Source organism: Haliotis rubra, unplaced genomic scaffold (assembly GCF_003918875.1).
Source record: "Haliotis rubra isolate DU_JTF1 unplaced genomic scaffold, ASM391887v1 Scf775, whole genome shotgun sequence".
Classification (NCBI taxonomy): domain Eukaryota; kingdom Metazoa; phylum Mollusca; class Gastropoda; order Lepetellida; family Haliotidae; genus Haliotis; species Haliotis rubra.
Genome location: NW_025767496.1, coordinates 53,958 through 81,887, shown reverse-complemented (window position 1 = coordinate 81,887; position 27,930 = coordinate 53,958). Strand labels below are relative to the sequence as shown.

General features: G+C 41.6%; 1 protein-coding gene across 1 annotated transcript; it reads left to right on the top strand.

Moving 5' to 3' along the window:
- The first annotated feature begins 1,223 nt into the window (after positions 1–1,223).
- LOC124260771 (receptor-type tyrosine-protein phosphatase T-like) lies at positions 1,224–27,441 on the top strand. The gene is made up of 27 exons (XM_046695089.1): positions 1,224–1,233; positions 2,159–2,308; positions 2,940–3,113; positions 4,532–4,750; positions 5,628–5,897; positions 6,404–6,601; positions 7,065–7,202; positions 9,905–10,042; positions 10,228–10,365; positions 16,553–16,661; positions 16,974–17,015; positions 17,632–17,780; positions 18,180–18,358; positions 19,106–19,193; positions 19,737–19,813; positions 20,011–20,047; positions 20,194–20,291; positions 20,499–20,618; positions 20,766–20,917; positions 21,263–21,398; positions 21,738–21,866; positions 22,246–22,345; positions 23,226–23,302; positions 24,898–25,038; positions 25,785–25,910; positions 26,666–26,820; positions 27,423–27,441. Exons 1-27 carry the CDS (start codon positions 1,224–1,226, stop codon positions 27,439–27,441), a joined length of 3,369 nt encoding a protein of 1,122 aa, XP_046551045.1.
- Positions 27,442–27,930: the final 489 nt, after the last annotated feature.

Below are 27,930 nucleotides of genomic sequence, written 5' to 3'. Positions count from 1 at the left end.
TATATAATATCATTAGGAAACCACGAAACACGGAGAATAGTGCTTTTAAAAACCCCCCAAAACGAGTTTATAAGTGAGAAGTGGAAATGTATGGAGAGGGTCATTTTACTACTTCAGCTACAATGTAGATCTCTTTGCTCTATTACAACATTCGCTTCTTCAGTCCGTTTGATGTGACTGTGCAAAATTTGGCTTTGGTGCAATTATTAGATTTTGTGTCAGCGAGCAATTCATCGGTCTCAAATGAAATCAAACGGACTGTAATCAATCGTTCCTCAGTCTACGCTCTTCACCAATCCATTACAGCTTGTTCAGCTTGACCTGAGCTGCTCTACATATGCAAGACCCGGGAGGTCAAACGGCGCAAACGCCAGGTCGAGTTAACTTCATTAAATAGGGGAGCAAACAATGTAATTATTTGCGTTCGTGCGAAGCATGCATACATGGATTCGCTACAGAACTTGTCCCGGAAAACACCACTTCTGAAAAAACAATCATGTCAGTTTCATGTTTTAATAGAATTGTTTATACAGTCATATGCTGTTTGGTTTGGTTTACTAACTTTACAACGTACAGACGTCAGTTATTTGCACAATCCGATTCACTCTCGCTATCACTCTCTACACCCACTTCAATTGTCACTTTTTCTATTTCATGAATCGGAAACATTAAACCATCTGTAGCTTCTTTTTTAAAGAAACTCAGTACATTGCTGACGATTTCTCGACACTGAGATGTCAAACGGCGACCTTGCCGCGGCTGTTCGGACATGTTGACAATCAACTGAGAAAGGTGCACCCCTTCACAATAAGAGACCCAACCAGTTGTGACACGGTCATGTAATGCATTAGGATTGATCAGGTCAAGCTGAACAAGCTGTAGATCCGGGTTAGAATTTGATCTTCAGCAACCCATGCTTGTCGTAAGAGGCGACTAACGGGATCGGGTGGTCAGGCTCGCTCACTTGGTTGGCACATGTCATCGTATCAATAGATTGCCTGGTCCTCACTCGATTATTTTTAGATACAGGGATATTGCTGCACAAACACTAATTAACCCACAGTCTCCACTTAAATCTTGCTCAAGGCCTGACCGTGTCGCTATGAGCGATATTTTATGACGCTTCATGCTGTTTTGATCAGCGTCAAAATCAGTTTCTTCCCTCTTTTCATTCAAGTTGGTTAGTGAGTGAGTTGGGAGTGAGTGAGTGAATTGATTTCTATATGGCGGACTGTAAATAATCGAGTCTGGACCAGTGATCAATATCATGAGCATAGATCTACGCAGTTGCGATACGTTGAAATGTGTCAACCAAGTCAGCGATCCTGACCGCCCTATCCCGTTACTCTCAGCTTACGACAAGAATTGATTGCTGAAGACCAATTCTAACCCTGATTTTCACGGATCGTAAACTCAGTGTACAATAGAACAAGGGTATATTGTACAGTTTAATTGATTGCAGTGTATCGGCTCTTTTGGATATCTTCAAGCTATTAGACATCCCGTTACGCCGAAGACCCGGGTTCGAATCCCCACATGGGTACAATGTGTGAAGCCCATTTCTGGTGTACCTCGTGGTGAGGTAGTTTTACGACGATGTCGTATTGGCCACAGTCGGATTACTCATGACTATTTGCTGAAAACGAATGGGAATGGACCTCCCATGTGTGTCTATTGCGATTAGGTGTTCACCATCAAGCATCTTCTGTTTGACTGTGTGGAATGTTTGACTGCAAGAGACTCAAATTATGATGTGAGAAATCTGAAGATCTATTTTCCCGTGTGAGCGGGCATCTCATTTTGAACTATCTGAGGGAAGTTGACGTGTACCATAGATTGTTACTTTGTAATGTGAACAACGAATTGCGTGCTTTCGGATTTGGTGCTATGGCATCTTCTGCTTTTAAATAAGAATGTGATGAATGTATATGTTTTGAAACTAAAACTCATTTACACTTTGTACTTGAAATGTTCATGAAAGCAGACTTGTTCTCGTCACTATATGGCTTGAATAATGCCGATGTGACGTAAAGCCATACTCAACTCAACCATACCACGAGCATATGTTGATTCGGATGTATTCTGACCTGGAATCCCTACCGGACTTGTACTGTACGCACATACTACAAACTGTAACGATATATTTTCACACTTACAGCATATGCGAGCAGCTGTCGTTCGGGCTTCTTTGGCGACAAGTGCCAGTACCAGTGCCACTGCGCCCTGGAGTCATCATGCGACGCCGTCACCGGAAGCTGCAACGGATCCGCATGCGCATACGGGTGGATGGGTCCACTCTGCCAGTACCGTAAGTTTCCGTCACAAGAAATAGAATAGTCTTCGCTTTGAACCATGTTGCACCAATTACTGATATTTAATATCAGTTTTGTCTCTTGAAGTTCAAGTAAGGTACACAAAACACCATAGTAAGGGACCAGTTAAAACCATAAGTGACCATTTGATACCTGTACATGTCAAACCCTATGGTACCTGTAATACCGTGAATGTGGGTACCTATACGAGCTTATGGTATCCAATTTGCACCTTCCATGGAAACCATACCACACATAGCTTCTGTAAAACCTTTGGTACCATTAATACTAATCTTTATTATTATATCCATGAGGCTTGCACACCCATGAATTCTATACTCCCTCTCGTGTCAATATTACACATATTTTATGTAATGTTCTTGGCACCAGTAACACTAATTATATCCGTTTGAACCCATGTTTAACGAGGTACCATTTAACTCTGGGATCTCCTATAACCCGGGCTTGCCCTATAACGTAGTACGTATATTATCTTGGAGCTCGTACACCCCGTCGTTGCCGAATAACGTATACCTAATATAGCATATTACGCGTGGTTTCTTTAATGCCAACTGTATCTCCATGGTGCCTGAATGTCCTTGATACCCGGAATACCCATTATTTCAGTGAACCTCGCGTATGACATGCCAGCCTCTGCATCCCCCGTCCTCAACAGCCCCCAGCTTGCCGTGGATGGCGACATTAACACCTGCTTCGAGACGCTGGCGACCAGTGGCTCACCATCCTGGCACGTGGACCTGGAGACGAATCAGTGGATCACCTGGATTCGGATCCACACAGGTAGAGGACCAAACTTCACTCCGCATCGTCATCATGAAACAATGTAACGAAACACAACAATGTGATATACTACTTCGCTACGTATCGTCATCATGAAACAATGTTACGAAACACAACAATGTGATATACTACTTCGCTACGTATCGTCATTATGAAACAATGTTACGAAACACAACAATGTGATATACTACTTCGCTACGTATCGTCATCATGAAACAATGTTACTTAACACAACAATGTGATATGCTACTTCGCTACGTATCGTCATTATGAAACAATGTTACGAAGCACAACAACGTGATATACCACCTCGCTACGTATCGTCGTCATTCAAAATGTTACGAAGCACAACAATGTGATATACTACTTCGCTATGTCTCGTCTTCATGAAACAATGTTACGAAACACAACAATGTGATATACTACTTCGCTATGTATCGTCTTCATGAAACAATGTTACGAAACACAACAATGTGATATACTACTTCGCTACGTATCGTCATCATGAAACAATGTTACGAAGCCCAACAATGTGATATACTACTTCGCTACGTATCGTCATCATTCAAAATGTTACGAAGCACAACAATGTGATATACTACTTCACTACGTATCGTCATCATTCAAAATGTTACGAAGCCCAACAATGTGATATACTACTTCGCTACGTATCGTCATCATTCAAAATGTTACGAAGCACAACAATGTGATACACTACTTCGCTACGTATCGTCCTCATTAAAAATGTTACGAAGCACAACAATGAGTTATACCACCTCGCTACGTATCGTCATCATTCAAAATGTTACGAAGCACAACAATGTGATATACTACTTCGCTACGTATCGTCATCATTCAAAATGTTACGAAGCACAACAATGTAATATACTACTTCGCTACGTATCGTCATCATTCAAAATGTTACGAAGCACAACAATGTGCTATGCTTCTTCACTTGGTAACGCCGCCATGTAACAACGTGACATAACACAACACTGATACATAACACAACAAGGATTTACGGGATTTCAAAATGTCAACGCCTGAGTATAAGTTGTCTTCATTAATGACCCCAACAGATTCCATTAGGTGTAAAAGGCAAACTAGTATTAAGAGTACGACATGAGTGGATCACAGAAAATCAGTGATGACGCTAGATATTGGTATCACCAGCCATTTGTCATCACAAGTTAGTGGCCAGTCTACCTAAACAAGGAGGCGCTAACACAGAGCTGCTGGCTTCTAGAGACCGGCATTGTGTAGTATACACTTAAACCTCGTGTATCTGTATCCCTATGGAATCTAATGCACATACATCTGAAAAATATCCGATTTTTTGTGTTATCATTACAGTCATTTGTGTACAGCAATATAGTGTTCGCTATCTTTACCACCATACACACTTTCACTCCCTGCAGCCACAACGACAGACCTGCTGATTGAGCTGGACCGCCTTGACGGGTACGGTGACGTCGTCACGTCTGTGTGCAACTCCTCCTACTCCCCACGGTACCAGGTGTCATCTGGACACCTGGATATCAGATGCAAGGAACCAATACTGGCTAGATGGGTCAAGATCATTAGGCACGTGCACGCGTCACCAAGGTTACAACTGTGTGAAGTTGAGGTCAGTGGAGGTAGGACACATTCCACGTCTCAGCATGAAATTGTTAGCATGGATAGTTGTAGGATAGTTGTGTGGAGTGTTGAAGAAAGGAACACAACACATCCATCAACATGGATAGTTGTAGGATAGTTTGTGTGGAGTGTTGAAGAAAAGAACACAACACATCCATCAACATGGATAGTTGTAGGATAGTTTGTGTGGAGTGTTGAAGAAAGGAAACAACACATCCATCAACATGGATAGTTGTAGGATAGTTTGTGTGGAGTGTTGAAGAAAGGAACACAACACATCCATCAACATGGATAGTTTGATAGGATAGTTTGTGTGGAGTGTTGAAGAAAGGAAACAACACATCCATCAACATGGATAGTTGTAGGATAGTTTGTGTGGAGTGTTGAAGAAAGGAAACAACACATCCATCAACATGGATTGTTGTAGGATAGTTTGTGTGGAGTGTTGAAGAGAGGAACACAACGCATCCATCAACATGGATAATTGGAGGATAGTTTGTGTGGATTACGTGTACCGTAGTTCGGAAAACAAATTCATTGGCCGTTGTGTTGACCGAGGTTTTGAAACAACTTTTTTCCCAAGTAATCCCAAAGGGAAAAGTCTGATGCTTTAGAATAATGCTGTTGTTTGTTCCAAAGAAATTATTTTAAGAATGAGCATTCCCTTCATCATAATTTATGAAAGGGAGAGTTTCCACAAAACAAAACCCGCGTCCCGATACTGATCCATTACTGAGCTGAAGGTCGAAAATACATTGAATGAGAAAGACATTTTCAACATTTGTAAAACTTTGGTCACCGAATCCTTCAAATACTTATATATCGTCTTTAGTGCACATCCACGATGGGCCTAACCGTATTCTTAAATGTTGTCAGGGCGTAACATCGCCCTGAAGAGGCGCACCTACCAGAGTTCAACATGGGGCGGCCCTGACTTTATAAATGGTACCCTGAAGGCCTACAACTTCACATCCGACCTGGCAGTGGACGGTAGTACAAACACAGACTTCACCATGGGCTCGTGCACGGTTACCAACGTGCTGGACACGCCCAAGTGCAGAGAAGGGACAACCAACCCGTCCTGGGCCGTGGACCTTGGACAGCTTCATGAAATCTACAGCGTGGTGGTCTACAACAGGGGCGATCGTAAGTCGCTAACATTATCGTAATATACTACGATGTTTCAGACCACGATCTATATTTACGAAAACATGGGGTTAGTATTGAAAAAGATCATACGGGAAAAGCATGGATTTAACCTGTTAAGATGACATCACGTCTATCGTGGCAAACAATACTCAGTGGGACATTATACACTGGTTACGCGCGTATGTTCAGGATATCTGTGTATGAGTCAGCACGCTAACTGACATACCGTGCAGCAGTTTAACATAGGCGGCACAGTAAGACGCTGTGACAGTATACTGATGGCAAGCTGATCTGTCCTTGTCTTATTGTTTGAATGCCACTAGTACCATCTGTTGAGGTAGTTTGGAACCACCTACCCAGACAGATGCCCTATCCAGTAAACTACGGCGGTCTTTACATCCGTTGGTCAGAAGCATACCAAAGAAACAGATAAATGTCCATTATAGATCAGGGAATGTCACTACATGCAATATATTCACTACTTCTGCTTGTGTCGTCTACAGCGGGCTTGACGAACCGACTAGCAGGCTTCTCCCTGCTGACTTCCGGTCCGGAGTACCTGGAGGTATACCGTGACGTCACCAACAACCCGGCGCTCGTGACGGAAGTGGTGGTCCGTGGAAGCCTGACAGCTGATGGAGTGCTGCTCCGATTATATGGCTGTCGCATCCTGACCCTGTGTGAGGTGGAGGTGTACGGAGGTGGGTAGTTACATGCAATAATTAGAACCCATGGTGTTTACACAGATATACACATGGAGTAAAAAGGCGGTGTTCACACCAATTGACACATACAGTAAAAAGGCGGTGTTCACACTAGTAAACATATGCACATACGATGAAAGACAAACGTATTGCAATTCAGAAAGCATATAACGAACGAATATGTTTTAGTTGAGATGTTAAATCAGCAAACATATTATCAGTATTAAAGAGAACAAGCCCACAAATATTGCAAATATATTGAGATATACACAACAACAAATATATTTTGAGCAGTAATATCAACAACAATAACAAATACAATCAAAAGTTTCTAGTCAGTAGTGACTACGCGAACAAACGTATTGTTTGAAACACATTGTCAGTTGCAGTAATATGTATAACATTAGTGGTCAGTGACATTCTGACATAGACATATTGTGTCCACCACTGTCTCCTGCAGACTGCTTGGATGAGACATACGGCCTTGAGTGTAACAAAACCTGTCTGTGTCGAGACGAGGACGAGGCTTGTGGGAAGCTGGACGGTCAGTGTCTGTCGGGGTGTCCTGATGGCTACACAGGGCTTGACTGTACAGAATGTAAGTGGCAAACTAACACTGTTTTAATCAACATGTTTCCCCTGGGAAATGCATGTTCAGGGGAAATGCATGCCTCTTGATGTTGGAATAAATAAACTCATATGATGATATTGATTCGGTAGTAGAACATACTTAATTATACTATTAGAAGATTTATATCCGAGATTGACAATAGTTGTGAACAAGTGTATACGTGTGACACTAGGACTATAGTAAGGTTTTACACCTTTCGCGCATCCCCCCACACTATATTCAGATTGATGGAGAAAACACAACCATCCAGTCATATCATTAAAGACAGACATAACCTAACACTTTGGTTGACTGTAGGTGTGAACCCAACACAGCACCTTGGCTGTACAGAAAATAGGTCCGAAAGTAACCATAAGTTCTACCGTTTCAGAATGTCAGTGTACACGTAATACTGAAGCTTGACTGTGCAGAATGTAAGTGTTCACTGCACACTGTTTACTGTACAGAATATGTGTGAACTTTACAGATGATTTCTATTGTTTCAGAATGTAAGGTTGAACGTAACTGAGGGGCCTGACTCTTCCTTTATAAGTGCAAATATAACAGCCTCCATGTTTTAGTGTCGTAACGGGACGTAAGGCCATGATTGTAACGAAACCTGTAACGACAAGTTAATCACTTTCAATGTTTCAGTGTGTCGTAACAGTGTGTACAGCCAGGACTGTAACGAACTGTGTAATGACAAGTTAATCACTTTCCATGTTTCAGTGTGTCGTAACAGTGTGTACAGTCAGGACTGTAACGAACTGTGTAATGACAAGTTAATCACTTTCTATGTTTCAGTGTGTCTTAACAGGGCTTACAGCCAGGACTGTAACGAACTGTGTAATGACAAGTTAATCACTTTCTATGTTTCAGTGTGTCGTAACAGTGTGTACAGTCAGGACTGTAACGAACTGTGTAATGACAAGTTAATCACTTTCCATGTTTCAGTGTGTCGTAACAGTGTGTACAGTCAGGACTGTAACGAACTGTGTAATGACAAGTTAATCACTTTCTATGTTTCAGTGTGTCGTAACAGTGTGTACAGTCAGTACTGTAACGAAGTGTGTAATGACAAGTTAATCACTTTCTATGTTTCAGTGTGTCGTAACAGTGTGTAGTGTCAGGACTGTAACGAACTGTGTAATGACAAGTTAATCACTTTCCATGTTTCAGTGTGTCGCAACAGTGTGTAGTGTCAGGACTGTAACGAACTGTGTAATGACAAGTTAATCACCCTTCTATGTTTCAGTGTATCGTAACAGTTTGTAGTGTCAGGACTGTAACGAACTGTGTAATCACAAGTTAATCACTTTCCATGTTTCAGTGTGTCGTAACAGTGTGTAGTGTCAGGACTGTAACGAACTGTGTAATGACAAGTTAATCACTTTCCATGTTTCAGTGTGTCGTAACAGTGTGTAGTGTCAGGACTGTAACGAACTGTGTAATGACAAGTTAATCACTTTCCATGTTTCAGTGTGTCGTAACAGTGTGTAATGACAAGTACAGTCAGGACTGTAACGAACTGTGTAATGACAAGTTAATCACTTTCCATGTTTCAGTGTGTCGTAACAGTGTGTACAGTCAGGACTGTAACGAACTGTGTAATGACAAGTTAATCACTTTCCATGTTTCAGTGTGTCGTAACAGTGTGTACAGTCAGGACTGTAACGAACTGTGTAATGACAAGTTAATCACTTTCCATGTTTCAGTGTGTCGTAACAGTGTGTAGTGTCAGGACTGTAACGAACTGTGTAATGACAAGTTAATCACTTTCCATGTTTCAGTGTGTCGTAACAGTGTGTACAGTCAGGACTGTAACGAACTGTGTAATGACAAGTTAATCACTTTCCATGTTTCAGTGTGTCGTAACAGTGTGTAGTGTCAGGACTGTAACGAACTGTGTAATGACAAGTTAATCACTTTCCATGTTTCAGTGTGTCGTAACAGTGTGTAGTGTCAGGACTGTAACGAACTGTGTAATGACAAGTTAATCACTTTCCATGTTTCAGTGTGTCGTAACAGTGTGTACAGTCAGGACTGTAACGAACTGTGCAATGACAAGTTAATCACTTTCTATGTTTCAGTGTGTCGTAACAGTTTGTAGTGTCAGGGCTGTAACGAAGTGTGTAATGACAAGTTAATCACCCTTCTATGTTTCAGTGTGTCGTAACAGTTTGTAGTGTCAGGACTGTAACGAACTGTGTAATGACAAGTTAATCACTTTCCATGTTTCAGTGTGTCGTAACAGTGTGTAGTGTCAGGACTGTAACGAAGTGCGTAATGACAAGTTAATCACTTTCTATGTTTCAGTGTGTCGTAACAGTGTGTAGTGTCAGGACTGTAACGAACTGTGTAATGACAAGTTAATCACTTTCCATGTTTCAGTGTGTCGTAACAGTGTGTACAGTCAGGACTGTAACGAACTGTGTAATGACAAGTTAATCACTTTCCATGTTTCATTGTGTCGTAACAGGACTTACAGCCAAGATTGTAACGAACTGTGTAATGACAAGTTAATCACCCTTCTATGTTTCAGTGTGTCGTAACAGTGTGTAGAGTCAGGACTGTAACGAAACGTATAATGACAAGTTAATCACTTTTCATGTTTCAGTGTGTCGTAACAGAGCATACGGGTGGGACTGTAACGAAACGTATAACAAGTTAATCACCTTTCTATGTTTCAGTGTGTCGTAACGGGACGTACGGCCAGGACTGTAACGAAACGTGTAACGACAACTGCCTGGACGACTCATGCCATCAAATGACTGGGCGCTGCACCGACGGCTGTGAACCAGGATGGATCGGACCCATGTGCAGCAAAGGTTCGACTTAATGACACCATCCAACAATCATCATCAGGTTCTACCAACTGAAACCACCAAGAAATTTATCACCTGGCAGGACATATTTAACAATATTCTTTTGGCTGTAGACACGCGGTGTCTCATTTCATTATTATTGTAACTCTGTATAGTCCATGTTACTATCGCTCCTTGTTTTCCCACAGCCTGTACAGAGGGGTGGTATGGCCCTCAGTGTGAGCTTCAATGTCACCGGAATTGTCACCATAAGCTGTGCTATGCCAACAACGGCAGCTGCAGTCATGGGTGTTCAACGGGATGGATGGGCGTCAGTTGTCACAGAGGTGAGTAGAATGATGTTATCTGTCACAGAGGTGAGTAGAATGATGTTATCTGTCACAGCGGTGAGTACACAGTTGGATGGGCGTCAGTTGTCATAGAGGTGAGTAGAATGATGTTATCTGTCACAGAGGTGAGTAGAATGATGTTATCTGTCACAGAGGTGAGTAGATTGATGTTATCTGTCACAGAGGTGAATACGCTATTGGATGGGTGTCAGGTGTCACAGAAGTGAATACACAGTTAAATGGGCGTCAGGTGTCATAGAGGTAAGTGGAATGATGTTATCTGTCACAGAGGTGAGTAGAATGATGTTATCTGTCACAGAGGTGAGTACACAGTTGAATGGGCGTCAGGTGTCATAGAGGTGAGTACACTGATGGATGGGTGTCAGGTGTCACAGAGGTGAGTAGAATGATGTTATCTGTCACAGAGGTGAGTAGAATGATGTTATCTGTCACAGAGGTGAGTACACAGTTGAATGGTTGTCAGGTGTCACAGAGGTGAGTAGAATGTTGTTATCTGTCACAGAGGTGAGTAGAATGATGTTATCTGTCACAGAGGTGAGTAGAATGATGTTATCTGTCACAGAGGTGAATACACTATTGGATGGGCGTCTGGTGCCTTAAAGGTGAATACACTGTTAGAAGTTGGTCAGGTGTCTTTGAGGTGAATACAATATTGGATTGGCGACGGGTGTCACTGAAGTGATTACACTATTGGATGGGCGTCTGGTGTCTTAGAGGTGAATACACTGTTGGATGGGCGTCTGGTGTCCTAGGGTGAATACACTGTTAGAAAGGGGTCAGGTGTCACTGATGTGATTACACTGATATCTCGGCGTCAGATGTCACTGAGGTTAATATGTGGACCATGGTCAATAGCAGCTCACGTATATTATGAATTTGCTACATGTCAGATGTACCTCAACATATTCAAGTTTTCTGCATGCTATAGACATTACACTCACTGGTTATTTCACAGAAAGTGAAATCGTCATCTTTCAATACGAACAAACATAACCTCCTTCATCATAATTGGTAAATCGTGTTCTCTGACATCGGTGGTGCATGTTGTCGTATTCAACTTCCGTAAACCGAAGCTCACTAGGAACGTTTAGCTGATTTTGAAAGCTTTATTCACAGTGTCTCAGTGAAGCAGTCGAGCCTGGTCGAGCAGTGAACAAAATACAACACTCGAGATGCTGTCTTATAACATATGGTGTGTCATATGTATGACGTGGAGCACTAGAAACGTTATAGACACCATGAAGTGTGCGGTGTTAGCGCAATGTCCAAATATTACTCCAGGACCAGGCATCACGAGGCGATCTCATAAATTTGGCATAAGAATGTGTTTCGTCATGGACGGCTTTAATTTAAATGTTTGTTTGTTTTGGGAGTGGTGGTTGGGGAAGACGTTCAGTCTTAGATGTTGTTAGTTGCCGTTCCTGACCATTCAATGTCATTTTGCATTTATCTACATGTAATAATAACATTAACTTTTTTATAAATTCTGATTTAAGAAGAATATATTCAAAAAATATCAGGCGCGACGAATGTATTTTTTCATCAAACAGCAAGTTTGATAAGATCAGACAAGCTTTGCGAAAGATGTGCGTTAGCGCAGCTGAGCCGCATACCCGCCAGGTTAAAAAACGTCAACAACGAGAGGTTGATGATCTATCACTGTTCTGTGTTTCAAACTTGGTGGATCCCCTCAACACAAGCGACGCTACCTCCCTCCAGTCATCCTGGCCATGCCTCATGCATTCACTGTATTTTTGGTTTATGATGATGATATCTCCCGCATTGTATATGTAGTTTATTACGATGTTATCACACGTTTCCACAAAGCTCTGACCATATTCCCGACCCCCGTAATCCCCCGTGTAAACCTCCCGCGAATATATCACCACTGTGAATGTCGTAGAATTGTCTAATGACACAATCTTTCATCTATCGTTAATCATGGACACAATGAAAGTAATCCATGTGAGGATATTCATTACAGAGTACAGTTTCCTGCCGCCTCAAGATATTGTCGGATCGCATACAACATATACTCTGTAATTTATTACGTTATATTTCGTGGCACAGTGTGCACAGGTTCTTCGTCCCATTGGGGGTACGCTGTCCCCCCTTTGAAGGATGAGTCTTACATGTCATATTTGGCTCTAGTTGGAACTTTATACGCCTGCCTGGAGCAAAACAATGCTGGGTGATACTTGCTACTGAAATGACTTTACAAGAGTATGTTACCTATGTGCATAGTGATTTATGGCAGGATTATACCGCTATTCCATTCCGTACGGGGGGCTGTAATACAGTTATTTGTGTACTGGGGTAACTGTTCATATTTCTCTACAGTGTGGTTACTATTAACATATATTTGACTGTGATGTGTACTTCAACACTCTTCGTATCGGTATTTGCAGCGTGGTGTCTACGTATACGAATAATTACTGGGTGTAACGTTGTGTCCATCATTATTCAGATTACAATCCACTGTCATGCGTACACTATTCATTTGTTGGGTACAAGGTTGCTTCTGTCACTATATGACATTGTTTTACAGAGGGTAGGTTGTCTATCGTTATTCTTATTATTGTATGGAAGGGTCTATAAGGCTTCTATAGCTCCGTGCAGCGTGGTACCTACCTCAGACATTTCATCTATGAAACTAAATATCTATTCCTGCCACATATATACGGTAGCCGGCAAGGGACATCATTTAAGGCACCAAGCAGCAAACGGAAGGTCAACAATGCGATAACACTAGACGAGCAAGCGATAACACATGATTAGACAGCGATAACATATGATTAGACAGCGATAACACATTATTAGACAGCGATAACGCGTGACAAAAAGGGATAGCACGAGACGCGAAAACGATATAATGAGATGATAAAACCATGTTATTTCGCGAGAAAGTGGTTGAACTATAGAGCGAAAAAGCAACATTGACGAAATTGTCAATATTTCAACTTACTTGCGCTAGTTCAAAAGAACATCTGCTGCCATTGGCATATATGACAACAGATTTGATACATTATTGGCAGAAGAAAATGTATTGATAGCAAGGCTAATGCAGAACAATAAGGTTTTCTCAAACAACGATAATTGCTTTTCCGTCCCCTGCTACAGCTTTCTCATCTCTTGCTATCACGTTCTCGTCATCTGTTATCACTTTTTTGTCTCCTGATGCAGCTTTCACATTTCCCGCTATCACCTTCTCGTCATCTGTTAATGGTTCTTCGTCTCCTGTTACAGGTTTCTCATATTCTGATATCACGTTCTCGTCATCTGCTGTCTCTTTTAGTCTCCTGCTACAGCTTTCTCATCTCCTGCTATCACGTTTTCGCTAACTGTTATTGCTTTATCGTCTGCTGCTGCAGCTTTTACATCGCCTGTTATCACGTTCTCGTCACCTGTTATCGCTTTTAGTCTCGTCCTCGTCTCGTCCTATCATGTCCTCGCAGTATCGTGGTCCTCTCTCGATCATCATAGACTGTCACAACTACAATATACGACATTGTGTCCACAGCTCTACATGACAACACTGTGTCCATAACAACACCGTAGTCAGTATTTGGCAAGGTGTTATATCGTAGTGTTATTTTCAGCTGAAGACAATATGCTGTAGTTATATTTGCAAATGAAGACTAAATATTGTATTGATATGTGTAGCTGAAGACTAAATGCCACACTAATATGTATTTCTCAAGATACAATTGCATCGTGATATTTACAGCTTTACGCCAGATCAGCAGTGTCGAGGAACTAAGCAGTGTTGATATGTGCATCCAAAGGCCCTGGAGACAAAATGCTGTGGTGATATGTGTAGTATGAACATAATACGGGAATGGATAAGGACCTTAAGACACATATCACCTCCCTTTGGCGTCTACAGCTGCACATATCACCTCCCTTTGGCGTCTACAGCAGCACATATCACCTACCTTTGGCGGCTACAGCTTCACATATCACCTCCCTTTGGCGTCTACAGCTTCACATATCACCTCCCTTTGGCGTCTACATCTGCACAAATCACCTCCCTTTGGCATCTACAGCTTCACATATCACCTCCCTTTGGCGTCTACATCTGCACATATCACCTCCCATTGGCGTCTACAGCTGCACATATCACCTACCTTGGCATCTACAGCTTCACATATCACCTCCCTTTGGCGTATACAGCTGCACATATCACCTCCCTTTGGCGTCTACAGCTGCACATATCACCTCCCTTTGGCGTCTACAGCTGCACGTATCACCTACTTTTGGCGTAAAAAGCTGAACATATCACCTCCCTTTGCGTCTACAGCTGCACATATCACCTCCCTTGACGTCTACAGCTGCACATATCACCTCCCTTTGGCATCTACAGCTTCACATTTCACCTCCCTTTGCCGTCTATAGTTACAAATTGTGTGTTGCTACACGCGTCCTCTCCTTAGGCATGGGTATTACCTTACATTGACGGCAAAATGTAATCCTAGAGCAGTACATCCCGATGAGGTACGCCTTACCAGTGGCTTACCAATACAGCACTAAACGCCTTATTGTATTTCTTTATGATCAGATGTTAAAGTTAACCCTAAATGGAACTTGCATGTATTATGATCGGCATAGTACAACAGTACTTAACAACATAACTATTTCGTCTCAGTTTGATTGCGAATCACCATCCTGTCAGGAGTTGTAGAGCAAGAACAGAATGGAGAAGATCAGATAAGTTTTAATTGCTCATAAAATACTTCCACGCTGTTGTGGCGTTTCAGCCGTAAAATGGGAGGAGTCGGTGTTCCTCGATGATAGAAACGTCAGCATTGTTTGTCGGTTTATTACATATTAATGATTATAAATGTGAAGTCAATACGACCCGCTATGTTGTAAACATCAAGTGTTGTTTACGAGTGTCGTGCTATGACAAGTCTATACATCATGGATGTCAGACGCTTCCTTCAGTCTGGTAGGCCTAAGGTTCTCTGTGATTTACAGCAGCAACAATAGAACCGTGCTCCCGGAGATGATCACGACAGATAGGCGTCCCGAGCGATCCACCTGGCGGTACATGCGCCACGTGACAAGCGATTAATAAGTCAGTCATGAATAAACGTCGACAATTTTAATGTTGAAAAAAGTTGATGCAGGTGATATTTCAGGTCCCTGTTGGTCATGTTTATGAGAAGGGTGAAGGTCATGCAGGCAACGTAAATCAGCTGCTAACTCGGGTGATTTCGTACTTAGGAATGATATCAGTGGTTTTATTAATTTTTTACATATTTTCGGACAGGTTGTCGCTAATTCAAGCGCATTTAAAGGCGCAATCACAATGTTTGATTGTTCAAGACATACCTTTTGAATGTCGGACCTTGCTCTGCAACGTTTTGGATATTTGGTGTGGTCGCATTCATTAAGATAGAAAATGGCGATGAAAACTGTCTCATAAAATTGTACGTTGTGTAAAATTTACGTGTGTAGTGACAAAAGCAAAGACCATATCCTGTGGGCTTTCGTAATCATGTTTCAGTTTGTAGCACACTTGCATCTGTGAACTCCCGATGAGAATAGATCCCATTAAGGGTATCCGGGGTGGCTGCGTGTTATCCTGTCAGAAAGCATTCATCTTCATATAGGTTTTCAGTCACTGGTGGTTCTTTTCCTTGAATTGTGCAATCAAAAGTAGACCACAAGATTCAATTTCAGTCCCCGCTTGCAACTATGATAAAGTGATTTATATGATAGGATACTAGTACCTTGCTATCGATGGCTCTAGTTTGATATGTTTCATTCCTGCGCCCTTTTCTTATCATAACACTTCCTAGTTTTCAGCCCATCAAGATTTCTATAAGAGTGTACAAATACAGGGATAGAGATGTCATCCTGATTCCACTGAAATATTGCTGATTATGGTACAGAATATTCATATCGATCTTATACATGTAGAGGAATACATATATCACGTTATCCACCATTGACTATTACCATGGCCTATTACATAACCACTTATCATGAAAACCCCAGTGTCTACTGTGTACGGAGTCCTGGCGCACAGCTCTCCAAACCAGGCATAGCCATTTCATGGAACATGTCAAGGATTGAACATATGTGGTCTTGCACCTACCCTACTGTGCTATCTGTAATATGATGTGTGTTTTCCATACATTTGCTCTGTCTGTTGCAGCTATTGTAGGTCTTCCCTTCGTTGAAGAACGAAGTATTCTGATTGGAGCTTTGGTTGGAGCTTTCATCTTTGTCATCGGCCTGATCATCGTCATCATCATTCTCAAGCGGTCAGTTCACAACATGCATTAAATACAACACGCATCTTGAGCAGAGTGAATATCTAGCTTTGTATACATTATATTAAATATTGCGTTTTGAGCCATGTCACTTTTTGTTGACGTGGAGTTAGGGTGCACTGTTTGCTACTTACCACAAGGCACTGCGCCCCTCAGATGTCCGTGTACCGTGTCAGGATCAAATAGGTGTCAGCTTCGAAACCCCGACTTGACCCGATTATGACCACTGGAATGCTCACAGAATTTATATTGTAAAATTTATTCAGTTATGCGTTTTCATCAATTTCCTTCCATCTGTTCCAGCCGCCACAAGCCTGTGTACTCCTGTCGTGAGGCTGAACGAAGGTATGTAGACAGATTATCCTGTTACCCCTATGTCTTCAGTGTGTCCTCCGTCATATAGCTCGGATGCCATTTTATTACTTATGTGGTGCATCATAACCAATGCCAAATATATCATATGAGCACACGTGCACATATCACTTTTGCTTAGCAACCTTTGTTTCTGTATTTCATGGTCTGTGACGTCATTAAACAATTAAAAGTGACGTCAATGAAGAGGGACGTCAAATTTGCTTACCGTGTTTTGCTGCACAAATGTACATAAATAAAATGGATAATAAATAAATGATTAAACTCGAGCATATGTGTCATGTGACTTATATGAAATCCGCGCTCGGGCAATACAAATTTTCACACTCGTTTCGTATAAGTCGTATGACACACTTGCTCGTGTAATAATCTCTCCATATATATGATGAAGGTACAGTTTGTGATCAATGTAAGAATAGTCACCCAAAACAGAAAGTATGTTCAGTTATCCATTCTACGGACCGTGTCGGACGTAGTGTTGTAATTATACTTTTGAAACTTGACAAGAAACCTCGCTCACATCATTTGGTGGATTTTTGTTGCAAGAACTCGATCCATACCCAAATTTAAGTTTATATTTCGTCCACAGGAGAAAAGGACCCGTGCAGCAGTCGGAGGTGTCCAAAGCTCCGGAAGTAACACAATCACCCATAGTGACAATGACGTCATCACCTATTGTAGCCAGGAGGAACGCGAGGCTGCTGAAGGCTCGACTGGATATGTCTTGTGTGGAGGATGGTAAGTAGCAAGTCAGTTTTCAGGGTGAACCATGAGAAGATAGTCCACTGACCTGGGATCCTGAAAGCAGATATCACTTAATTTTGAACCAGTAATCATGTTCAGTGTTTATGCTCACAACAATTCGACGACGATGTAAATCTGTGTCAGACAATGTGACGTCTTCTCGATGGCTGATGTCTAATATTCCAAACCCATTATCCTACTGTGTGAAACGTCGGGTCAAAAGGGCTAAGTTCAGCAGGGACCGCACTGATAGACTTTGATACCGTGAATCGTTTCTCATGTTTTCAATCACTGGCTGGTCTAGTCCAGATTACTGACCGATTGCTGTGACTAAGCCGGGTTATTGATACGTACCTTCACACACTCACTCACTGTTTCTCCTGTGGTACTCAGATGATCTGACCGGCGATGAAGAAGCGTTGGTGCCCCCGACTGCTGACCCGGACGCCAAAATGGAATACTACAACTTGGACGTCGACAAGTCGGCTGCTACTGCAGTGCGGGTGGCGGACTTCCCTGCCTATATGGACAAGTGGCGAAGCAACAAATACCACTTCCAGCATCGCTTTCTGGTGGGTAGCGTTCTGTAATAGGGGGTAGGGGTTAGGGGTGGTCGGAGGGGTTGTGCTAAGGAAACTCTAGATTGTAACATTTGTTGAAATGGAATCACAGAATCTTGACATGAAAAATGAGTTAAATTCTGTTATAAGTCTGACATTATGTAATATTAGTTTGGCTGCGATATTACAACGCAAAGAAGTTATAAATAGGCTAAACATAACTCAGAAATTGCTACAAACACAACTAATCTTTGAAATCAGAAAATGACACCATATAGATAATGAATAACTAACAAATAAACTGTAAAAAGAGTTTTAGATTCACAACACAAGCACTACAACCAGCACAATATGAAGCATTGTCAATAAGAGGCATTCCCTGTAATCTGTGCATGTACACTCACGAATGTCAAGAAAATTGCCACTTTTGAATTTTTCCCAACAGGTAATATGTTTGTTCATAAATCCGGAACAGTTAAAAGTGATAAACCTCAGATCTTCAAATCGCCCTATTAATATTTTTATTGATTTACAACCAGTCTTTTGAAACTCCCCAATAACGATCAAGTCTGTTCTGTTAATATGTTTACACAAGGATTGATAACTCTAGGCTATTGTTGTCGCTGTTTAATTATGCCCTTGCCACCTTTTGACATTTTACTAGCTCTTCCATCTTTTGATGGCTCTGGTAAATGTAGACTACACACTGTTCCATAACAATACGGGATATAATTGTAACTTAGCACGACTGTATTACAGAAGCTACCCCGGGATTACATTGTGTCTTGTGACGTTGCCAGCGCCGACGTCAACCGCCACAAGAACAGATACCTCAACATCCTGCCCTGTAAGTATTGATCTCCTGTCTCCAGATCGTCCCGACTTTAACATTCCTGTCAGAAGACAATACAGTGCTAAAATGCTTCCCTAATGGGCAAACGTTCATATTTGTCACTTTGTGAACAGTTCGCTATCGTTACTTCACGTTACATCACGGCGTGTCAGGTCTTTGGAATGTTCCACCGGATGAAGTTCACAGACCTTACCAACTTTGATGAAACCCACGAGCACAGGTATGATGCTCATACACCATGAACCTTCATAAGGGCAAAACTCTTCGTGCCAACAATCTTTGGACGCCAAATGGACGTTACCCAGCACAGCGAATTGAGATGTCTTAGACAAAAGGGAAACTGCATGACTATGACTATGACTTGATATAACTGTTACTGCTACACGTGGTCACTCCAACATAGCTACGACATTTCTGCTGCCAATAAAAGTCACACTAAGCCCATTATCATGAAGATATTTTTATTCATCTTATTCACCTGTTGCTGTATTCGGAAGATCCACATGTAATAATGTCTGTCACGATGTCTATTACCAGATGACCACAGTCGTGTTGCCTTGGACGTCGTGGACGGTGATTCTACATCAGATTACATCAACGCCTCTCATATCCTGGTGAGTTGATTGGAAAGGGTTTAAAACACGCACATACCGACTACGTCATCGCCTTGGTGGCTATCACATACTGAGTTTCGAACGTACACGTTATGTTAACCAAGGCCTGTGAAACAGTGATGTATGTTAGCCAAAGGATTTACTTTGGACCTAAAAACTGCTATAATCTGCCTCTAACAGACTCCTTACTGTTTCAGAGCTACAACAAGAAAACGAGTTACATAGCATCACAAGGTAAGAAGGTATATTGGTGTCACGGAAAGGCTTCAGCCGACTGAGGATATCAATTCTATTTGCAAAGAGACGTGAAAGTTTCCAACTAGCAACATTGATGTATAGTCTCTCTGGTTTGATGTGAGTCTATAGCTGATATGTTTCAGGGCCAAACAAAGCAATCCTGGCAGACTTTGTCCGTATGATCTGGGAGAAGAACGTGAAGACAGTTGTCATGTTGACAAATCTGGTGGAAGAAGGCAGGGTATGTTATCGATACAGTGATGTCCATCGTTGTGATATTTCTAGTCATGATCTCCCTGTGTAACATCGGCATTCACATGGAGCTCATCGTTATTCATCCAGCAACTACAGCTCGTGACATTGCGCTGCTTTATTTCGTGCAAAGATGTTGCAGGGTGAACTGTATTCTTGGTTTATCTATATGCGAGACTACGCTTCTGTTCTTCAGAGGAAGTGCGAAGCCTACTGGAACTGTGAGGAGGATCTGCTCCTTGGAGACATCACTGTGAGAGTAGTACAGGTGGACACCAGGGCTCACTACACAGTCAGGACTCTGCAGATGACGAAGGTAGGTCGAGATATCAGGACATGTAAAGACCAGAATCGTGATCATACGGCAACAGCTGTGTAACTATAGTGAGTTGAATCTCGAGTTTCAGTTATGTTTGACGGCAGTTAATTTATACCAATAAGGAAAACTGGTTATACTGTTTAGCTCAATGGTCCATCAAGGACGGTTACCCAGTTCCACTTCACGGCCTGGCCGGACAAGGGAGTGCCACTGTCAGCGTGGTCGCTAGTTTACTTCCGTCACAAGGTCAAGGTCGCTGTTGAGAAGTCAGATGGTCCCGTCCTTGTACACTGCAGGTAGATGAACCAACATGGCTGTAACTCAAACATTGTACATGGAGCATTTTACTTTACGAAAATTTAAATTCACTGAAAACTACAGAAATTGCACTAACATGTTAAATATATGTACAGATGTACGCGTAGTTGTGATACATTAGTGATGCGGACTTGTTTTGGGGAAAACTCTCAGCTTGTATCTAGTGATATGTGATCATACACCTTTAAATAACTACATACTTTGTATATTACAATTGGCATTTTGACATAAATATCACTGGTACTTCATGACTATAGTTTTAGGAAATAAGGGATTTCTGATGATATGGTTGTTCCGCACACATCTCTATCCTGTGATTCCAGTGCTGGCGTGGGAAGGACTGGAACGTTTATTGCACTGGAGAATTTGCTGGAAGAGGCGGCCCTTGACGACGATGTAGATGTCTTTGTCGTTGTATGGAAGCTTCGCCAGCAACGAGTGAACATGGTTCAGACACTTGTAAGTGTCAGCTGGCAAACATCCACACAATGTCCATATTGTCAGGGTTTGAAAGCACGGCCTTTCCTTGAAAAAATCGGCATAATGTGACTAAGCCACAATCAATAGACATATGTTCTCTGTGTTGATCATTATCAAATCAGCTTGTGTTCTTCCATGTGTTTGTTCACCTGAAGTTCAGAATTGCAATAACTGAATTATACATGTGATTAACTATATGGTAACAGATATCGCTCTCTCTATGTATGAAAGAAGTGATTGTAGGTTTTAAAGTATACAGGACATACCAATTTTTTGTTGTCAGATATTCTGTTGGTAATTCTTCTTACTTATTAATAGGATCAGTTCGTCTTTCTGCACGAGGCACTTTTGGCGGCTTTGGTCGCCTGCAGCAGTTATCTCACACCAGCTACATTACTAGATCAGTTCCAGATCATCACATCAGAATGTGCACATAAAGAATTCAAGGTATATGCTTTAGTCAGCGTCTATAAGATGGTCTGGGCAACACCCACATTCTGAGTGGTCGTATGATAGGCTCTATCTAAGACAATTAAAGTGAAGCGAATACAAACAGGATGTTTACAGGAAGAAGAAATATCAAACTTCGCAATGGCTATCTTGTACAATGCTTCAACAGCATGAACGAGTTCATGTTCGTTTAAAATACCGATCCAGTAATGATATTACTGTCAGAATCCTTTAATTAATAAGGTATCCGTGCTCTGTATAAACAGCACCAGGAAAGAAGTACAGTTGTCACATTGTATATAAATGTTTCAAGTCAATATTGATTATACAAAACGTTTCAAGTATTATCATGAGAAAGCTTGACGTTACCCCGTAGGACCTGAAGACCTGCCCCACAGAGACGTCAGAGAAAGAGTTCATCTCCGCCAGGGCAGCCGAGAACAGGCGCAAAAACAGATATTGTAACATCCTCCCGCGTGAGTTCTACGTCACCACATCTGAATACTTCTTCATATAGCACCCCTACGTCATATAGTACCCCTGCTTCCTACAGTAATATGTGTCATACTTCCTACAGTAAAACATGTCATATTTCCTACAGTAATATGTGTCATACCTCCTACAGTGACCCGCCGTGATATTGCTGGAATATTGCTAAAAGCGGCGTAAAACTGAACTCAGCAGTCCTACAGTGACAGAAGCCATTCTTCCTACAAGCAACATGTCATACTTCATATAGAAACACTCATCGTATGTCATACTTCCTACAGTAATATGCATCATACTTCCTACAGTAACAGAAACCATACATCCTACAGGAACAAGTCATACTTCATAAAGAATCACTCATCATATGTCAAACTTCCTACAGCAAGAGACGCCATACTGCAACATGTCATACCTCATAGATAAACAAAGGTCATATGTAATACAGTACCACATATCATACTTCCTACAGTAACATGTGCGATACTTTCTACAGTAACGGAAGCCATAGTTCATATCATACTTCCTACAGAAACACATGTTTCAATTTCAAAATAACGTGTAATACGACAACCCTTGTCGTGTTGCATACCGGCTGCCAGTTTAATACTCAGACCAAGGAATGTATACCGTGATGACTAGGGAAGACTTGATGAACCAAGGGTGTATACTGTATATAGGAGGTATTTTTCCTGCATGGAGCTCGAGCTGTATACTGTATGAACCAGGAAAGCTTTACTGTATGGACCAGAGCATGTAGCCTGTAAGGACCAGTAAATATACACTACTATTGTCACACTCTTATATCCAGCTTACAGAGACAGTGATATACAGCGTCATCTTGACCTTTCCTTTGGTTTTTATCTCTAGTCGACTCATACCGACCACATCTACACACCGATGTCAACGACGCAGGCAACGACTACATCAATGCTGTTTTTGTGCCAGTGAGTAGGACATCCGTCTCTAGAATTTCTGTATTGTAACTGTTACATGTAAAGTGAACTTATGCCTTGTCAGTGCTACCTGTCTACAGATAGTCGAGTCTGGGCTTGTAAAATGCAATATGTATAGCGATTAATTTGTGTATGTTCCGCGCCTGCTGAGAAGTTGATAGGGTGCTCTGTTGATGTGACAAATTGAATTAACCCATGCCACTAAAGTTCGGTAGTCTCATGTTAACCTTTTGAATTTATTCATACGTGTATTCCAATGCTTTTGTAAAAGATACACGCGGCTTCCAGAATGTCAACAACGTGAATTAGATTATAACACCATGAGATATGTTTACCAATTATCACACCTCCCTCCATCGTGTTCATATAGTTACTGATGGGATGCCCTGGAACACCTGCTGGGATGATACGTTCTTTCATCGCGCAACAAGTTGTACAATACAATACCATTACTCTTTGAAACTTCCTGAATGTACTTTCAATAGGGACAAAATATATTTCAACTAGCCTCATCATCTAAATATTTTAATGCTTACTTTAATGTTTATCATGTTAGAACTGAAACGAAGCTGTATAAGATGCAGTGATTGGGTGAGCGAGCGCCTTGATGCGCACTACACTTATATCACGGCGTGGGAACTTATTGCATGAGGAAAGCCAAAAGGGGTATAGATTCTTAATGTTTACCAAGTTGAGCACAAGTATGATGTTTAATAACCGAGGGCTGGTATTGTTGGTATTGTGTTTTTAAGACCATGATCCTATTTCTTCTGAGGGATGCAGCTATTCAAATCGAATTACGTACCATGCACGACAGTACCAATCGTGTTCCTGGCAAGCATGAACACAACGTTTTTCTTTCTTTCTTCATCATCCCCCCGCCCGACCACAGTGATACAATAAATAATATACCTATAATTTTCCCCCGGCGCTGTGAAAATGTATGTCCAGGTGAAATGTTCGACACTCTTCCCTTGCACACTCGTAAAAAACCGCCGAGTGTGCTCGTTCTTCATCTACATGTATTACTGTGTCCAAACAAAGCGGCTCAATCTACATGAAATACTATTAACCCCACTACCAAGCAATCCAAATTTTAACATTTCATGAATTCTGCTAAACAATAACTGGAATGCGTATTTTTCAATTTTTTATTATTACACTTATTTTGCTAGAAAGGTTTAGAGATGTGAAAGATATTAAATACGTTTGGCCTAATACATGTTTCTCATTGTACTGTCCACAGAGCTATATTTGAACAACATACGTGTGTAGCTAGTGAGATACCAAGCATTATAAGGCTAAGAATATTATATGGGTTTTTGTTGTTGAGGTACAGAATGTGCCACTGCACACTTGTATTCCTTGCACTCTCAGTAGGCAATCTCTGTATTACCATGTGTGTTCTCCGTAAACCTTGAAAACAGCTTTGTCTTCTTGACATCGAACTTCTGAACACTTTGTTATGAAACCCCTTCACGAACTACCACGTGGGTAATAATATACAAAAACTTTAATCGATGAAAAAGAATGATTGATATCAGTATAAACGTACAATCCACATGTTGTTAGTACCATTTTTGCAGTCATTCCGTCACCCCCGGGGGCTGCTCGTGACCCAGACACCTCTCCCTCATACAGTTCTGGACTTCTGGAGGCTCGTGTACGACCATGACGTCAGTCTCATCATCATGATAGACAGCATCACGGACGACCAGGACGTAGAGGTGATGCATGATGCTATTATTCCTATACTAACGGTATAGAAGCAAATAGCATTTATAGCTTACAGCTTGCAATCACCAGGTCAAACACTGGGAAATTAATTTTTAGATGTTCCTTTCCATTCCTTTGATACAACGATGTCGTCTTCAAGAGCTCATTCAGATCTTTAAACTTCAGTTTATCCTATATTTTCAGTTTGACCCTGCGGCAAGTAGGTTTCACTGAATGAATAAAGTTATTGGAGGTGCATTGACGCAGGCACAGCCCCACCTACCGAGGAGGTCTGGGGCCTTTGTTAGTGACTGAATATTCCTTTATTCCGAGTTTCCAAATTTACAATTTCTGTTCCAAACCCTCACCTGGCACTCACAACTCATTACGTTTCCGAATAAGCATTGTGTTCTATGATATAAAACCTACGTGTACTTTATCGTTCTTTTTACAAACAGAATATTGTTTATGAAAAGCCCCGGATCCCCACCTTCACCATTAAATCAAAGACATCGATGGAAATTAATAGGTCCAGCAATGAAATCTGGTTATGAAATATTTGTTGTCAACGGTGGGAAATGAGATATTATTTTAATAACTGTAAGAGTGCACTGATGTAGTGTTTGCATCTGATAAACTGTAGGAATGTTCCTTGCAATCAGGCTCAGATCATGTCCTCGCCCTCTGTTTTACCCAAGTATTTCTCAATTGATATTTCCGTTAACTAAACCGTAACGAATTACTATTGTGTGTCTAGGATATTGGAGTCTACTGGCCCGAGCACGGTGAGACGATGGAGATTGGGCCGTTCATGGTGTCGTCCGTGTCGGGTGAGGAGGGAGAAGGACTGTGTATCCGGAACTTTCATCTTGTAAAGACAAAGGTAAGGATTAGCTTGACAATCTGTAATTGGTTAGTCTGGAACCATGTTGCGTTCATTTACCATAGACTCAAACTCTCGCGTCGCTAAGAAACCAACAGTTAAAAACAGACTTACAACTAAACAGCAGTGTTACGAATCCTATACTTCAACAAAGACCTCAAACTACCGCCACGCTAGACTTTGAACACGAACGTCACTGCAGTAGTGGTTCGACTTTGATTGGGACGGTACTAGCTCGAACCAATGATCTCATCGGAATTTCGGCAGTTCCATTGTCGTTCCAGGATTTATGGTTTTGAGTCCAGGTTCCCTTTTGATCATTCCCGAGACCATGGGATTCGTCAGTGACATACAAAGCAGAATTGTTTTCTATACAACCACTTTTGTTAAATAATGTTTGAATCGGCGTAAAATACAACGTCCCCAGTCGATAAGTCTCAGCTATAGTCTGGTGGGTGACACCAGGTCTCGACTGTGTGACATCCACGAACCTGTATTTGTATTTGTACTTAACAAGTTAGCACGTCAGCCCAAACATATCACATTTTCGCTGCTATATATTCGTGCCTGTACCTGTTCAATCGGCCCTGAGTAAGAGAAGTCGTTATAACTGAACTGTATTTGTAAGTCAGCGGTCCTTTATTCTGCTCTATATGACAGTACTGAGTGAAAGTATTGCCGCACCATATGTAGGACTGATGTAACCCTGTGTAATGTTGTAATAGGCAGCACACGGCATTCATCTATGTTGCCAGGCTGGAGACAAGACACGGGTACTACGTCAGTATCACTGCATGGACTGGCCGGACACTTGCGATCTGCCGTCATATGACGTCATCAAATCTTGTGTAGATGCGGTGAGAGTGGAAGGAGCCAAACAGCCCCAGGACCCAGTCCTAGTTCACTGCAGGTACCGAAAGGCAGATTGTGTGTATCCCTGTGTGTGTATCCCTGTGACTGTATCCCTGTGCCTGTATTACTGTTTGTATGGCTGTGTGTGAGTGTGTATGTTAGTATATCTCTCTGTGTATCCATGTCTCGAAAACCCAGCTAATAGTATTTCACAGGCATGAGTGATATAATCTTATTTCCAAGACACCCTAAAACCGAACCGTTTTAGCTTCGTGTCTATTTTCATGATCACAGTGGCGCATTTATACGTAACACAAGGGCTATTTGTGACATCACCCGCTTACTACTCACATTTAGCGTGACCTCCACAGTTTCGCCATAACTAGAATATCAAAGTGAAGTTGGAAAGAACAATTTGATCTATCCACAAAGGCCATTTCAAAGCAAAGATGACCCTTCTAACTACAGAACTTAATCCTCGCCACGTATTCAGCAAAGTGATCCAACAAACTACAGAATGTTGGAGTTCACCATCACACCTTGCTGTTTCCTCCTCCTTTTCGAGGGGTGTACAGGCAGGAAAATGACTTTTATATTTTACAAGCAAAGAGTATTATTCAGAAAAAAACAGCCTCCTGTTTATTGTTCATTCCTCTACAGGGTCGGTGTGATAGTCTAGTGATTAGCGCGTTCGCTCGTCACGCCGAAGACGCGGGTTCGATTCCCGATATGGGTACATGTGAAGCTCATTTCTGGTAATATTACTGGAATATTGCTAACGGCGACGTTAAACTATACTCACTCACACACTGTCCTCGACAACGAGAAAATTATAACAGACATAGGATTAAACTTGCTTTTTCAAATTGGATAATTTGGATATAAATATAAAATAATGCACAATATATGCCTCAATGACGTCATGTGTAAGTATTGCCGGTTTTACCAAGGATGTGCTTCGTGTTTAAGAGGGTGTTTGTCAAGGTCGTATCCTATCGGTATGGTTGTTTACGGTGCATAATGATTATCTTATTATATTCAAATTGTAATTCAGGGTGTGGCTCTTTTCTTGCATGGGATAATACGCCCGAAATCCTATTAGCAAATGATGCTGCGTTATTTCTGCCTTGACTGGAGCTTTTGTTCCATTTTATATACACATATGCAA

Bases quoted from the DNA above. Each gene is read 5' to 3' on its own strand.
- LOC124260771 (XM_046695089.1), top strand. The intron at 7,203-9,904 runs GTAAGTGGCAAA...TCTATGTTTCAG, and splicing joins AGGGCTTGACTGTACAGAAT to TGTGTCGTAACGGGACGTAC. The intron at 17,016-17,631 runs GTATGTAGACAG...TTTCGTCCACAG, and splicing joins TGTCGTGAGGCTGAACGAAG to GAGAAAAGGACCCGTGCAGC.